This window comes from Equus caballus, chromosome 25, assembly GCF_041296265.1.
Source record: "Equus caballus isolate H_3958 breed thoroughbred chromosome 25, TB-T2T, whole genome shotgun sequence".
Classification (NCBI taxonomy): Eukaryota; Metazoa; Chordata; class Mammalia; order Perissodactyla; family Equidae; genus Equus; species Equus caballus.
In genome coordinates, this window is record NC_091708.1 from 16,212,667 (window position 1) to 16,230,285 (window position 17,619).

A 17,619-nucleotide genomic window follows, 5' to 3' on the forward strand; every position below is an offset into this window, starting at 1 on the left:
ACAGAGATAAAATTCAAGCTCAGAAAGCCTGGCTCCAGGTCTATGCCTTTGACCACCACTCTACACTGCCTTAGGCATTAAGGCCTGGGAGGAGAAAGAAAAGTCTATTTCCTGCTTGACTAAATTTTTTCTCTGTGTGGATTTAGAGAGATTTGTCCAAGTCTGTTGATATGGGAAAGAGTGGGCAGGGATAGAAACTTCTATTGTGTATCTACTATGCGCTGAATACAGTGTTACGTACTTTTCATATATAATTTCATGGTATCTTTATTATAATATATTAAGATATTCAATATTATCCTAGTTTACTAATTAGAACACTGAAGCTCAGAAGTTTTAAGTAACTTGCTAAGAACACACAGCTAGGACAGGACTAAGCCAGGGTTTAAAAGCAGGATTATACACTTGTGCTTACAAGTGTATAGATCAAATTCCAAATGACAGGTCAAGAAATACTAGCCTTGTGTAACCAGAAAACCTTTCAGAAATATTATTAGCGTTTAAAGCTACTCAGAGTCAACATTTCTGCAAAGGGGATAGAGAGGGAAATTTTACATCTTGTCACAACCCTATCAATGGTGATAACCCAGGCTTTACATCCTACCTTGATAAATATTGTCCTGAAGTGAGATTTGCAGCTTCCACATCCATGCAGTTCATTGTGCTGGGAATGAGAGCAAGTTCTGGCTGGATCATGGTGGCTGTAGCTACAGCTCTTGCGACCAGTTCCATGGCATCTTGTACATAGTATTCAAAGACAGACTGTGTTGTTTTTCCATGAGCAATGAGCCCTAAGGGCAGACCTTCTGTCCTTAGTTCCTCAACATTCTGGGAATCCCCCAGCACCCAGGGAAGCTCAGGGGGCGTTAGCCCAAACTGGGTGGTAATTTCGAAAATCCGCCGGATACTTTCCATGTCGCAGCCAAACATCACAACTGTGGGGGTACTGTTCTTAATGCTCTCAAGCTGGACCTGCAGGAAGCTCAAGAGGTCCTCAGTGGAGGAGAGGTCGGTGGTGATGTTGATGATAGACCCGAGGTGGAACTTGGAATTATTCTGGGTAAGGAGGAGAAAGTCAGTGATGTTCCAGTCTTCCTGGCACAGCAACAAGCTAAAATTGTACCAGTTGTTCATGGTCAGGATTGAGACAGTGACATCAGCATCAGAACTTAATGAATTTTCTAAACTCAGTTGTAGGTGAAGGGGATTCTGTATTTAAAGATATGAAAAAGAAGAATTAGAAAGCATTGGCCAAAGATTATAACATAGGGTACTTTTGCTTTCTTATGAGGCTTAATCCTTTATTTTTCCCTGTGATATTCAAATGCTTCTGGGATAAAACTCTCATAATTTGGAAAGCCATGTTTCCTGTCTAATAGAATTATTGATTCCCTACAACTGATTTCCCTATAATTTTTGCTAAGAGTACCAGAGGACAGATGGTTCTTGATGTAAATCTAGGCGTGACATAACCATACATTTGGTCTTAAATTTTTATCGGGTTAAGATTTTATCAGGATACTTCCTTACAGACAGTCCCCTTTATACATCCCGCTTATAACTATCACTGTTATTAACTCCTTTATTAAATTTTCTCCTCAGGTAAAATAATTGAAAGAAATTATTTTTGCTTTCCTTTAAAACTAATAGCAGAGAAATCTTAAAACAGTGCAGGTACTTGTATAAGGCTGGTGTGGAAAGTGCATGCATAATAGTTTCCTAAACTTCCAGCCCCTGAGGAAGGCATTTCATCTAATATTTGTGGTGCTATGGTCTGAATGTTTGTGTTCCCCCAAAATTCATATGTTGAAATCCTAATGCTCACCGTGATGGCACGAGGAGGTGGGGTCTTTGGGAAGTGATTAGGTGCTGAGGGCAGAACCCTCATGAATGAGATTAATGCCTGAGAGGCTTGATAGAGCTTCCTTGCCCCTTCTTCCACGTGAGGACACAGTGAGAAGATGGCAGTCTGCGAGCTGGAAGAGGGCCCGCCCCAACCATGCGGGCACCCAGCCTTGGACTTCCAGCCTCCAGAACTGTGAGAAACAAATTTCTGTTGTTTACAAGCTACCCAGTCTGTGCTGTAGCAGCTTGAACAGACCAGGATACATGGAATAATTAACAATATATACATTAAAATTAAGTGTTGAGTCCAATATTGAAGGCCTGATTACATTTTGTATCTATTGACACTGGATTCTTGCTGTGAAATGTGTGCCATTTAAACACATTTATGTAACTTCCATCACAATTTCATCTACTTATAGAACTCACCAACTCAATGAAGAAAGATTATCTTATTAGAAAAATCGTAAATTATTAATCATATAGGTGAAGTGGAAATAGTCCTCCAATGAATGAATTTATTGACTGTTCTTCCCAAGTACAGACATTTGATATATTTATCCTTTAATATTGACACCCTGAGAGTGTTTAGCAAAAAGCCTTACACATGTTAAGTGCACAATAAATATTGGCCGAATTGAACTAAATATGTTCCCATTGGGAACTAGTAGACTATTGGACTATTTTTGAGAACTTGCTAAACATTCAGGTCAATAACGTAAGCAGAGAAATGAGGAGGACTTTCTCAGTAAAGTTTCAAGTCCTTGTGCTAAAGGAAAGAAGTGTGGCCTCCCCTTGCACGCCAAAAAACGTGTAACAAGAAATAGAATTTGAGCTGAACTTTGAATTCTTTGAAAGCATTCTGATATGTGTAGAATAAGGAGTGAGGATTCCAAAGAGATTTTTGGGAGAAAAACTATGACAAAAGGCAGTAAATGAGAGCAATCATGGCGGTAGGTAGGATGGAGTTTTAAAATTTATTCTGAGAGTGTGACTTCTGTCCTTCCAAATTAAGCTATTGAGTAGGGCTTGTAATGATAAAAGCAGAGCTTTTGGAGGATCATCTATGGGCAGCATTCACCAAGGAGAGGGAAAATAAGGCTTCCAGGATCTTGATTAGGTGCTAAAGGTTTAAGCTGGAAGCCAGTGTTGGTAAGGGTAGGAAGGGCGATGAGAAAAGGTATTTTTTTTTGGATCACCATAGGAGAAAAGTTTTTTTTTAAATTAAAATTTTTTGGCAAGATCAGATGTGAGAGGCAAAAGAGAGAAAGATGTCAAAAAACTAGGAGACAATATCCAGCAAGTAGTTCCTGTTTTCCAGGCTTGAGATGCCAAGCAAGATTCTTGAGGTAAGAGGAATGGAGCTTCACTGCCTCTTTCCAACTATTGATTAATATAAATTGCTCCAGAGAGTTCTTCTGTCCTCCTTTTTTAGCTTTCTTCCTTCCTTTCTTCCTTTTTATTTCCTCCTCTGCCTTAACCCTCTTCCAGAATGGAAGGCGAGTTCTACATATAGCTGGGAGGAACAAATTATTCCCAACTGCCTTCTTGGCCTCAGCTCCCTGTTCTGTTGCCAGTTTTCCTTCTAAAACATAAATATGACCATATCTTTCTTCTGCACCAGAACCTCTGAATCACCCATAGCAAAAATTTCAAAATAAACAGTACTGCTTGGGAAGCCATTCCTAGTCTTTAATTTCACCTCCAACACTCCAAATATGCTCACCAAGACAAGTCGTACTGGATATTTTGTTTTTCTCTTATCAGAGCAAGCATTTTCACACCTCACAAATCTGATATGCTGATCTCTCTACCTGGGAATGTATTTGCCTGTATTCATATTTATCCTTCAAAACTCAGCTCTTACATGCAGATTTCCGGAAACTAGTTTATGTAGTATTTACTACTGTTTCTGCTGCTGCTGCTGCTTTTTTCCCCACGATATTTTTGCCCCATTGACTTCCTGCCATGGTGAATTGGGTTCTTGTTTGTTTGACTGTTCCTCGGACTGCTGACCAAGCAGGATTAATCATCTCATGTCTGTGTCATGGTGGCATTTTGTTCATCACTCTATTACAGAGCTCTTCACACCGTAGTGGAGCTATATTGTTGTCTATCTACCACACCAGACTGGAAGCTTCTTTAGGACTAGGACCGTATCTCAACCATCTCGTCAGCACAATTCTTAGTTAACCAAACATAGTATTTGTCAAACGGAATTTTCTTTTATTCACCTCAAGTCCTGGGCTCTGATTATAATCTCTCCACTGAAAGACTGAGAAGAAGACCGTTTCCAGCAGAGCTTCAAGACCTAATATTTTGCCTCCGGTTGGAACAAAAGCTCATTCATATATTTCCTACAGAGGGACTCACTAAATTGGTGTGTGAGGAACAAGCTCTAATGGAGGCAAGGATGAAAATGTTCTCCTCTTGCTAGATAGGGAAGTGAAATTAGCTAATCAAATTGAGCATTTAGCACCATAGAAACAAACATATTTGGTAGAGAGAGTGACATGTGAGTAAAATGAAGACCCTTGTCCCCATAGATAGTGATTAATCCATATAATCACATTCACCCCTACAAACAATTCTATTAAGAAATTCCAGATGTTGAAGTTAATTGTTTCACAAACTTAAGGAACACAATTCTTCAAACAAATATTTATGAAACGATAGTTTAGAAGCATCTAGTGCTATATTTATCTAGCAGCCTAGGATGCAGCATCTCCAATTTCTCTGCATATAATGATAAAAGTACACACACATGCACACACAAAGATACGAAAACTTTTAACACTAAAATTCAAGTCTGATAATAAAACTTTTATCAAAATCTGGGACAACAATTAAACAAGACCTATTGAACCAAATTGAGACTCAAAATCTACGTCTTATATATTTTGCTGTTTGCAAAAGAGCAAACTCATGGTCTGAAAGAAGGTATAAATTTTTTCTAACATAATTTCCACATTATTTACCCCTTAAATCGGAGATCCAATAGCAGCACAACCCAAGAATTAGGAAGCCTCTCTTTACCACTCAGAGAGAGTGAAACTGCCTCATAAGTGCATTTAATTTATACAAATTAAAATAAACAGGCTCAGTAGAGGAAGGTAGGGGGAGAGAAAATATGAAGTTAAATAGTACTGATAATTCTAATTCCCTCCCCTAAGTGAGTGTACTCTTTATTATACGTGACATATTATATATACACTACTGTGTACTGTTATATATGCATATTATTACACACTGTTGTTTACACAAAACCATATATGCCAAACTAAATAGATAATTTAAGGGATTTTCAAATGTAATTTTCCTATACTTTGAATTGAATTTTTATTTCTACCTAATATGACATGCCACTCCACTCCATTGATTTTTAGGGTTTTATTACCATCAAAATCTGCTGCTGCATTATTTTAGAGGCTGAAATTCCCAAAAGCATAGGGCATGAAGTGTGGGTAAGCAACGGCCATGCTGAAATGTACTCATGGAATGAAATCTCAACAAGTCAAGTGCAGAGCTGAGGGGACAGGGGAGTTGCCCAGCGGCAATGCAGTTGCTAGTGTCAGAGAATTGTGAAAGTGTCAGAGAATCAGTCAGTGGTGAAAGGGAAGACTGCTTCACCTGCCGTGGATCATAGTGGATTTGTAACTCATAAAATATTAAAATTCCACAGAACGAAAAATCAGTCAAGAATGGTAAAAAAAAATTTGGAAAAAGAAAAATGACAGAGAGGTGTTGCCTTAAAAGATATTTGAACACATCAGAAAATGCAATTTTTATAAAATAATAATAATTAAAACAGGGAAGTGCTAAAAAAAGGATTAACAGGTAAATAAATAAAACAGATATTGATGTATTTAAGGAAGTACATTGATTTACTATATATTAATATATTATATTTTGAAAATTATAAAGGAATTTGGAAGAAACATATGAGATTAGGAGTTGAGAAAATAGATTATTTGGAAAAATGCTATCACTTAAGTACCTAATTCCACCATATATTAAAAATAAATCCCCATGGCCTTCTGGTTGAGTGTGGTGCACTCTGCTTCGGTGGCCTGGGTTTGGTTCCCAGGAGTGGACCTATACCACTTGTCAGCAGCCCATAATACAAAGTAGAGGAAGATTGGCACAGATGTTAGCTCAGGGACAATCTTCCTCAAGCAAAAAGAAGAAGATTGGTAACAGGTGTTAGCTCAGGGCAAATCTTCTGCAGCAAAAATAAACAAATAAATAAAAAATAAATTCCAGACTATTTAAGAATTAAAAGTACAATGTCAAATCCTTAAAAGATAGACCAAACAGGTAAATGTCTCAGAAATCACAATGATAAAGAGAAAAACATTAAACTAAATAATACAATATACAATATTTCTAGCATTAAACATCTACCATAAACAAAAAGGTAAAGGAACATGAGAAAGAAGAGAATATTTGCAATAAATCTGATAGACAAAGAGTTGATGTTCATAAAATATAAAGAACACTTGCTAATCAACCGAGAAATAGAATCCTTGACTGAGTACTCATTCAATCAAGAAAAATAATTTTAAGCTCCTTCTGTGAGCTATGCTCTCTGCAAAAAATTTCCTCTTGCCTGTATAGTGGGTGAGAGATAGACAATATCTTTTTTTTAATTTCATATTTAATACTTAAGTGCTGAAAGTGATAGAAATTGCTATTTTTTCTTTCTTAAAGAAAAGAAGCAGGTAACTTCGTAAAAGTCAGAAAATACCCAGTGAGTCTTTCATGCCATCCTAGATTTTTCTGCTGTCAGCTGGACCCACTAGAAACAGCAAAGGATGCATTTCTGAACCCCACTCCAGATGTTTGAAAGTAGAAGACACGATTACAGTAAATGGACAAACATTTAACATCATTATAAATTGTGGAAATGACCATAAATATAATAGGGTGTGGCGAGACTGGGAAAGGGGGAAGAATATCCCAGGAAAAGTTTAATAATTATGATTAGTAGGATAGGTGGATATAAGTACGTGCACTGTACAAGCACTCTCTAATTTAGGTCTTTAGAAAAAAATAAGGAATGTATATAAAAATAATTGATCACTATATATAAGTAAACATATATAATGGTTTATAAAAATATACACATTTAACTAAACCGGTGGTCTCATTTTGACCATCCATTCTTCTTCGACTAGGTACTATCTTTCTAGTCCCAGGTAAATGGTTGGAGCCATCGCCTCCTTCTATATTCCCTCTGATTGTTCATTTTCCTCCTTTATAGCGTCTCCAATGTTCTTGCTTCAGTCCTAAGCCGTCCTTGCTGTCGATAAGGTAAGCCAGCTGAGGTTTCTCTCCTTTTCTGAGAGGCAGTAATGATGTGGATCAAGGCTGCCCCAGGGAGAGAAGCCCAAGGCATCCTGGCCTACATGACGATCTATATGACCTGATTCATATCTAAAGCTATACGACCACACAATAACCAGACCCCATCTGCACTCATACCATTTTAATCACTTTTTACGTCATCTTTCTTTTATCTAGTAAAAATAAGTCACGTACCCAAGCCTTATAAATTTAGCCCTAACCCTCAAAACATTGCAGCCCTTCACTGCCCGTGGGTCCTGTCCCCATGCCATTCTCTGAATAAAGGAGCACTACTACCAGAGCTTGAGCGTCCAAGAAATCTTTCTTTCGACTCCTCTGCTCACGGAGCTTGCATCAGTGAGTATAGCGGTCAGTGCTTCATAGTCGGGACAACATGTGCTTCAATTCTGACCCCATCGTTTATGAGCCATGTGGCCTTCGACAAGTCAACTGGCATTTCTGAATTGTAAATTCCTCATCTCTAAAATGAGGATAATACTACCTCTTACCTTACAGATTCATTTTGAGAATTAAATATGAGAATGTGATAATGCATAGAAAGTGCCTGGCACAGAGTGAGGGCCGGGATGTGGTAGCTGTTACAGTTTGCTTAGAGTTAAGCTATCAGGTTGGAAATGCTTGCTAAAGTGATTGCAATACAATTTTTTTCTTTGCTATTGCTCTTTTTTCTTTCTCTTGTTGGTTTTCACACAATGGTCTCTGTAATAGATGGCTTTTACAAATGCCGATTACCCCAACTCCTTAGGAGGAAAACAGCTACTGTATCTCAGCCTGGGAGAGGCTGTTCATTTGAGAGATATGTTTACAGCAGAAGACCTCCCCTCTCCCCTCAAAAAAAATGCTTCTTTCTTTGGTAACTAGTTCCAGTGAGACTTCACAAGCTAAGAAATTTTCGGTGCCAACTGCTGGAGATCCCCCGTCAATCTTTGCTCTTCCTGAGAGCATAGATTCAGCTGTTTTCTGGATCAGTCAAAGTTTCAAAAACAGAACTGTGAGATAGTCCCTTGACAGAAGAAAAGAGGTAACGAAGCCAGGTTTGCTTCAAGAGTGGAGAAAAGATGAAATTCTCTCAGCTCTTTCCTGGGCAAGCAAACCCATTTCGTTTTACCTTCTAGGCCAAAGCTCAGAAAACTCAAGTGAGCACAGTATTTCTGCTACTTTTAAGAGAGATGAAATTCCTCTCCTTTCATAGGTCGCCAGATTACTAAAGATGTTCAAGGGGCTCAGAACCGGCTTTCTAGGCTGCAGTCATTTCTCCCAGCCAAAGAGAACCTCCTGCAGGTTTGCTGTTTCTCATTTTCTCACAGCGCATTTGACCTATATTATATAGAAGTCTTTTTTTCTGAAAATCAAAGCCTACTCCTTTAGAAGCCCAGGTTTTTAAATAAATTAACTGTTTTTACAGTCGTATTAGGGATTCAGGCAAACATAAGGCATAGTCCCTGCCCAGAAATTGTAGTCTAATAATAATAATACAAGCGAAGAGCTAATACCTACGGATGTCCCTAGCGCCTTATGCGTATTGTCTTATTTTATGCTCACAATGGCCTCATGAGGTGAGTTCAATGACTAGCCTCCTTTAACAGATGAGGAAAATGAGGCTCAGAGAGAGTGAGTAATTTTCTCAAGGTTGCACAGCTACTATGAAATAGAGCCTGGATCCAAAACCCAAATTGGTAGGACTTGAAAGCCTGTGCTTTTGGTCAGTACTCTATACTACTCCTTCCACTTGGTAAGAACAACATGCGATATAGAGCCTTGACATTTGTGGATTTAATATTTATAATTCTAATTATTTGCAAGTAATTCTAAAGGCCCATGGAGTCGAGTCACTTTTGTGTGTGTGTGTGTGTGTGTGTGGTTTTTTTTGGTGAGGAAGATTGGCCCTGAGCTAACATCTGTTGCCAATCTTCTTCTTTTTGCTTGAGGAAGATTGTTACTGCACTAAGATCTGTGCCAATCTTCCTCTATTTTTTCGTATGTGGGATACGGCCGCAGCATGGCTTGATGAGCAGTGTGTAGGTCTGTGCCCGGAATCTGAACCTGCGAACCTCAGACCACCAAAGCAGAGTGGGCAAACTTGACTGATATGCTACCGGGCCAGCCCTTCAAGTCACTTTTAAGATCTGTCATGATGGGTTAGAATGACATGCCCTGTGTGGCTGGCACATGGGAGCCAGTGAGGGGGGCCTAGCCTGCTGCACAATGTGCACACGGCTTCTGAGCCATTTTCTTCACTCATTCTCTCTGTGTAGCAACTCCTGTGAAATGATAAGACTTGTGTTTCTTTATTAACAACAATTTGACAAAGAAAGCCAGTTGAATAATTAATAACATCAGTTTTGTGATTGGTAGAATAAGAAAGTTTGGAAAAGCTCGCTAAAATTTTTCATTTAGATTCTACTGAATTTCATAGTCGAAACTATAATCTAAAATAATGTTCAACCATTATGTATGGTAGTATTAACAAAGACCTTGGGACATATCCCTCAGGATTTTTGAGTGATATATGAAACAATACATAACATAAAATGCAATGAATGCTACACAAGGTAGGACTATGGATGTATGGAGCAGTCAGCATAATATTGCCAGTCATGCTGGGTGCAGTCTATTTCACTGCAGCAGTATGGGGAAGGCTGGTCTCACCTTCTGGAATAGAGCAGACACTGGTAAGCTGGCCAAGTCTTAGGAGGAAGTATTGGCATGCATAACACTCTTCAAAAACAAGTGGCTGATTTATTCCTCCAACAAAACATGTGTCGAAAGCCTATTATATGCCAGGCTATGAATATAGAGATGCCTGTCTTCAGGAGGAAGAAAGAGCAGAAGCAAGCATATGGTACCCTTTGAACCAACTCAATCCTTCTTCACCCCTGGCCGATTTCCAAAAAGGTAAGTCAGGGCATAGCAGGTCGGTTTGTGGCAGTCACTCAAGCTTCCTGCACTGGGCTTTTGATCATGCATTTTTTCCCATTCTAGTTCTAGCTAATTATTGATTCTCAACTCAATCATTTATATTTCACCCCACTTCTGCCTTTTGTTCTGGATGAACCTTTGTTTCTCTCACCTGACCCCTGGTAATCTTGAAAGCCTTTGGCTGCCACTCATTCTCTGAGCCCTGTTCTCCCAGCCCACTCACACAAGATATACCCCACCCAGGTGCAACCCCTGGGGCTTAAAACTGTCACTGGTATACTTGGGGGAGGGAGGGCTTTGATCAAAAGGATGTGGCTACAGAGATATATCGTCATATGGTGCTTAAAAGAGCAGTCAGCTCAGGCATAATGTCCCAACTCAGGAAAGAGTGAAACAGGGACAGGTAGTCATCCGAAATGTGGGCATTTGACATCAGGAAAGGCTATCAGTGAACAACAAGGTCCAAAACTTTGGTCTAGGGTTCAGAAGGTCACTGCCATTCCCAGGAGAGTCCAGAGGAGAGAATGTGGTGGCTCTATTTGGAGTATCTCAGATCTTTGTTTGAATTGTGGTGCTGCCATTTACCAGTCTTGTGTGACAGATTTTGTGAAAATCACCTAGCCTCATGGAGCTTCATTTTCCATTTCTGTGCAATGAAAATGATACCACCTGCCTTGCAAGGTTTGTGAGGATTAAATAACATGATGCATCAGCACATAGTAAAGAGTAAGTGGTAGTTTATAATGATGAAGATGCTGATGAGATTAGGAACGTTACACCAAGAGAACTGAAGTATACGGGTTAGACTTGTAGTGCATTCAGTTTATTTAACGTCAATTGAATAGCTGTTTTGAGGACCATTTTGTGCCAGTCATTGGGTGCTGACTACTGAGACTACAGTAGTGAATATGACCAATATGGTCTTTTCTTTCATGAACTTTAAAATCTACAGGACACTATAATCAGTACCAGGACACAAATTGAGGAATAGTTTAGAGATAAAGCAGCAGACCAGTGACAAGAAATAGAGCCCAAAGTTTGAGCAAGACTAAAAAGAATCGTGATTTGGTTTCTGAGTTTTAGATTATGTGGCAAATATCTTCACAGCCTTCTTTCCTGGTGGAGGTTGAGGGACCATGGATGAACAGGAAGGGAGGAGGCTAGAAGAAGGCAGAATCTGACAATCAGGGAGGCTTCATCACATGTCTGACATGCAGTAAGTACTGGGTAAATGTTATCCTATTAGTATTATTGGTATTGTTAATAAAATTAGCAGGCTTCTTTGGGCTGGCATAATTGATCCTTCCCTGATGACTCACAGCATTCTGATGTCAACACCAGTCATTGTGCCTGGCTACAGGGCTATGGAGCCAGCTGGTTTCCATGTTGACCAGAACAGGTAGAGCTGAGCTTATGATGATGTGGGAATACTTGAAACTCTTTAGAAAGTGTATTTTCTCAGGCGAACTCTGTATGACTCCACTCATAGGTGGTAGTTAACATATAGACAAAGAGAACTGATCAGTGGTTACCAGGGGAAAGGGGGGGTGGGGGAAGGGCACTAAGGGTGAAGTGGTGTACCTACAACATGACTAATAATAATGTACAACTGTAACTTCATAAGGTTGTTAACTATCATAATCTTAATAAAAAAAAGTGTATTTTCTCTTTCCTGCCACAGCATCAGTTATCTACCACCTCTTTTTGTTGTGTCAGTGTGCCTACCATCAACTCCTTACAGCCGTTTTAATATACTTTGAGCTAGAAAAACAGTACAACTCTCATGTCACAATTTTGACTAAAATAAGAGGAACATACATCAAGACCATCCCATCAGCAAAATGGATCAGCTTTAGCAGTATTGAGGAGGCTGTGGACTGGATTTGAGATCAGGACTGTTCTGGGGAACTTGACTTCCATTTCTTTAACTGTGACAAGAGAATAATAATAGTCAACCAACTACTCCAGGGCCATGCAAGAACATGACGTTATGCGATGAAAGTGCTCTATGAAGTGGAGAGCACTATAAAAACAGAAGACACAAGGCATTTGCAGATCTGTTTCCTGGACAGTACGGGGTGGCAGGATCAATTACCTACATAGAGGTAAAGGAGGCATTTCTGGAGTAGGATATTAAAGTTAGATATAATTGTCAAATTCTAAGCCAACTTCTTCATCTTTATATTCCAAAGGACAGGATTATTTGTTATGTTTTAAGAACTTTTGGAATACAGATGTTGGTTTCAGACTGATTTTAGTTCCTATTTCACCACCCAAGTTTTGGCCAGATTTAGTAATATTCGAATGAACTTACACATTTATACACATCAGCAGGCGGATGATTTAGAAGATAATTAAAATTTATCGAGGTATTCAAACTATTGTTATAGACACTCTCAGTGACAAACTCTGACATATTTTCTTATAATGGGAACTATTGAAATGTGCACCAAATAATTAAACTGTCTAGCATGCAAGTTAAATTTCCTATGGAAATTTGATTACTTTATGTCAATGCAGCTTGAAACTATTATTAAGAGATGGCTTATGTCACATGCTAATTTGCTTTATTACACTAAGAATGAAAACTCAGCTAAATGCTGGACTATTTCTATTTTTAAATACTCTCCAGAGATGACACCACAGTTGACATAAACTTTTTTTCTCAATTCCATAAGCCATTTTTTTAATTGATACAAGTACACGTTTTGTACATTTAAACCATGGTTCAACTAATTGCGATGTAATATAGCTTCTATATATACTGGTTTAGCACCCCAGATTAATTTCATGGTTATAAAATCAGCTTAATTGCATAATGCCTTCTTCTTTTACTTGGAAATTTAAAAAAATTTTATTGACTCACATTCATTGCTTGCTACCTGACATTGACCAGTTTAACACTAGAAATGGTATTAGCATGCCATTTAACAATATCTCAATAAACATCCATTTTAGCACCTTATTTCAAAACTTGTAATCTGCTAATTATGATTAAGCTTTGCTACCAGGACATTTTATTTCACTTGCATTACTAGGCACATATTAGCATAATTAATTCTACATACATTTCAAATCTTGGTTCAAAGTAAGAAGGCTTTGGAAATGTTGAATTTAATTCTTAAAGTCTCTGGCCACTACTTTCTCATGAATTAGTGATCAAACACAAAGATTCTTTAAGCAGTTCTGGTGACCTCAGGTCCAGGACAATGAATCCTGAATGAACAGGTCTATGTTCTTTCAGGATGGTCTATGTGAGTATTCTCACTGATCACAAAATGAAAAAAGACGTAGTTAGCTGGTTTTCAAATTTAAGGTTTGGATTGTCTCTGGCCCTGTTGTGAACTCACTTGTCAAGTCATTGCCGATATACATTCAAGGCCAGTAGTAATCAGGGCAGAAGTAGTAAGTTTGAATGATCCACCAAAAGACAATTAGTGTTCTTCTAACTTTATCATTTGGTTTGGAAGGGACCTTAAATCTCCCCTAACCCAACCTCCTGTACAGTTTATGGATTGCCATGAGTTAGGGAGTAAGAGTGAGTTAAAGGCATTTCTCTTTTTGTTAGGAAGGTTAATAATTTGTTTAATTGAGATCGTCTGTCTTTATTATGGTCTTTAGTGAATATGATTAAATTTTAATATTTATGAGTATCTACTTGTGTTTAATTTTATCTTCTGAATTTTAAGGGAAAGATTCAGGCTCAGTCCAAACTTGCACACTCTAATATCTCTCTGTAGCCCTTAAACCACAAATAATTGCCTTTTAGAAGAAACATATAAAGAGTACACTGATTTATGAATTTACTAATTTTTCTTCTCCACTGTGACAAACATACACAATCACATGGTGTCTTGAGGGTACAGAAACATTAACTACTAATATTTTTAGTGCTAAAAAAAATAAAATCAAATATCCGGGCTTCCATCTGATTTACTGCATGAGCCTTAGAATTATCTCTTTCTGGAATTATTTACTCTCCATATATATTCATTCTGTTAGCATTATTTAGCCTCTATTGGCATTATTTTCTTTGAAACTCTTGCATATCATACCAAAGGTTTTTAGGCTTTAAAACTGGAAACCTCCAAAGACTATCATTATGTTTTCTAAGTCAGTTTGGAGCATAGACCCATAAAGAAATCAGGGATCTTGAGAGGTCTTTATTATTTCCAGAAAAAGAGAGAATTGATAACCCAGCTTTTATCACACAGTCCAGCATCTCAAAATGCTACATTCACAATATTGATGATTTTCTCTCTCCTTCTTGTGTCCTAGATGATCCTGGAGAGTTCTGATATCCTACTTCCTGCCTCCCTTTCAAGATTACGCAAAATCCATCAGAGCAGACTGTTACAGCTGTTTGTATTCTAGCCCTCATGCTTTTCTTCTTTGAACCACAATAGTGGTGTCAACTTGTCCTGTTTATTCAATTGTCTAAACATATCTTAGTTTCCATTTATCTTGGAAGCCATTCCAAAAAACTCGGAATTCCCAAGTGCTCCAGCTCTCTTGCCTCCACATCCAGGAGTAGGTCTTTTTCTCTGCCCAGAATACTCTTCGCTTCTCTTTTTGCAGCAAGGTGGTGCTCAGGCTCTGTTTTTCCAGTTAAACATTCTTGACTTGCCTCACCCTCAAGTCGTATTACTTGCCTCTGTGATCTGCTGTCCCACCACACTCTGTACATCCCCCAATTATTTCTTGCATAGTCTAGTCATCATTAGTTTACTCATCTCTCTCTCTCCCTGGACTATCTGGGAGCTAGAGATGTTGTCTTTCATAGTAAAATCCTTAGTAACAATGCCCAGAAAATAAGAGACTCACAGAGAAGATTTGTTGGTTGAATGAATAAATGGTGATGTATAGTTCGGATTTAGACAGAGAAGCCTGACCTTTAGCTGAGATAAGTCTGTCTTTTATGAGTCATTTTCTTTCCTATTTGACCAATACGGTTTCTCTCTAGAGGCAAGAGTAATTATTATCTGCTTTCCCATAAAATCTTATCCTCCCGTATGACACAAATCTTCTCTGACGTCAATCAGAAAAGTGGCACCTGAGTGCTGAGAGGATTGACAGAACTGCTCAGGTTCATATGCGCCTGAGGCACTGTTTAGAAATACAAGTGAGTCATGAAATGCGCAAACTCATGTGTCAGTCATTTTCTTTATAATGAAGATGGTTGTGGGGAAAACATTTATTGTGCTTTATAAATTATTTGTAATCAAGTTTGTTTAAATGTTCAACACTGATGCCTTTAAAACATGATTCAACATACAGAGGAATCAATATTGAGGCAACCTTTCCGTTACTTATCTATTATCTAAGGTACTATGATAGAACTGGAGAAATGACTTGGAAATCTCAGTGACCAACTCGAATGGTATTCTACCAAAGTAAATGGAAATGACAGTAAATAAAGAAAACTATGTTAAGGGAAAGGAAGAGGACAGATAAAGGAAGATGACAAATGTTTTATTAAGATTTTAAAACTTAAAATAATGCACTTATTATTATGAGGCAAACAGAAAGTATCTTAGCATTTTGCATAAAAGAAGAAAGTAACCAGGCTTCTGACGCAACTATACATGGCATGGAGGATGGCGAGAGGGAATGTGGACAGCTAACCTACAGTATAAACCCTTCCATCTCCTTGCTCTGAATTAGTCTAGTTTGCCACATAGTGTATATGATGAAAGAGTGAAGATATTTACTCTTTCTCAAGGAAACAAAATGCAGATTGCTGAGTTGAAGTGAGGTGGGCCCAGAGTTAGTTCCTGAAGTGTTTGGAAACTTTCAATTATAGAAATCATGGGGAGTTTTTTCATTCCTCTCTCACCTCCCCGATGACCTTGTTCTGGAATTTGCTTCAGTAGTTTCCCTCTTTCCTCTGGGTTCTCCCATCCGCTTACAAATATCCTTAATATCATCCACTTTCCTCCTCCAGCTACTATTCCAGATTTTACTCCTTTTCTTCAGCACAAGTCTGAAGATCTATTGATTCTTAAAACTTCCACTTCCTTACTTTCCATTTTTCTCATCCAATCAGACTTTTGAATTTACCATAACAACTTTTACTAAAGCAATCAGTGACCAAACATTGCTGAAACCAAAGATCGATTTTCATGCTGCATGTGGCTCACCTCTAAATACCGTTTGATACAGTTGTTCCCTCCCTCTTGAAACACTTCATCCTCTAGGCTTCTCAATCTCATAGGCCTTGTTTTCTTCTTATCTCACCAGTTGATTCTTCTCAGTCTACCATTTTGCTAAATTTGTTGTGCCTCCTTTTCTTATCTACACTCCAGCATACTAAATTTAAGTGCCACCCATACACTTTCTTCTCCAATCTGGACCTTGTATGTTGGACTGCCTTCTTGATATCTCCTTTTGGATTCCTGTTAGGCACCTGAAACTTGACAAATCCAAAGAGATTCATTGCATTCTTTCTTCTTAACCCCACTCGAGACACCCCTGCCAAATCCGCTTCCCTTAAAGTCTTCCCCAAGTCACCATGATTGCACCATCAAGCAGAACAATTGCTCAGGCCAAAAAAATAGGAAATCAGCTTTCAATTCCTTTTTTAATTCACCTCACTCATTGAATCCATCAGTAAGTCCCATTCACTCCAAAATATTTCCTGAATTCAATCTCTTTCATCATCTCACTGCTTCTAGAGCAAGCCTCCCTCTGTCACCTGGAGTAATATGACAGCCTCCTGACTAGTCTCCCTGCCACCACCACTGCCTGTCCAGCAATCAGTTCTATACACAACAGGCAGAGTGATCTTTTAAAAAATCCAAATCCACATCATTCCTTTGCTTAAAACACTTCAAAGCTACCTACTGCAGCTGAAGCAAAATGTAAGCTCTTCACGCTATGCCCTAAATGATCTGGCTCTGCCTACTCTCTAAGCTCACCCTCTCCACCATGTGGTTTCAAGGCCATTGTGCTCAAACATTGTACTTGCTGCTGCTCCTCCTTTTTAATTTTTTTTGGGGGAAGATTAGCCCTGAGCTAACTGCTGCCAATCCTCCTCTTTTTGCTGAGGAAGACTGGCCCTGAGCTAACATCCATGGGCATCTTCCTCTACTTTATGTGTGGGATGCCTACCGCAGCATGGCTTGCCAAGCGGTGCCATGCCCGCACCCGGATCCGAACCCCGGGCTGCCGAAGCAGAACATGCGCACTTAACAGCTGCACCACTGGGTGGCCCCTGCTCCTTCCTTTTTTATGCAAAGTGGGATTACTCTTTCCCACAGATAGCTGATTCTTTCTCAACATCCAGGCCTCAGCTCAGATTTCAAGGCTCTCAGCCTAACATTAGCAGCCTCCCCTCTGAACCACCCTCCATCAGATCCATCATTTTCTTCATGGAACACAATTTTATCCTCTTCAGATCACTCATCAGTAACAGAAATTGTCCTACTTATTTGTGGATGAGTTTGTTGAATATTTTCTCACTCACTACTAAAAAGAAATGTTCTAGAG

General features: G+C 38.8%; 1 protein-coding gene across 2 annotated transcripts in view; it reads right to left on the reverse strand.

The window, feature by feature from the left end:
• The window catches only part of GRIN3A (glutamate ionotropic receptor NMDA type subunit 3A), a 150,195-nt gene that overhangs the window by 101,976 nt on the left and 30,600 nt on the right, over positions 1-17,619 (reverse strand). For both annotated transcript variants that reach the window (XR_011432420.1, XM_023629774.2), the window contains exon 2: positions 605-1,209. Coding sequence is in view for 1 of the 2 variants with exons in the window: in XM_023629774.2 (XP_023485542.1) it covers positions 605-1,209 (605 nt within the window). In the remaining variant the exon portion in view is untranslated. The remainder of the gene's footprint in view (positions 1-604; positions 1,210-17,619) is intronic.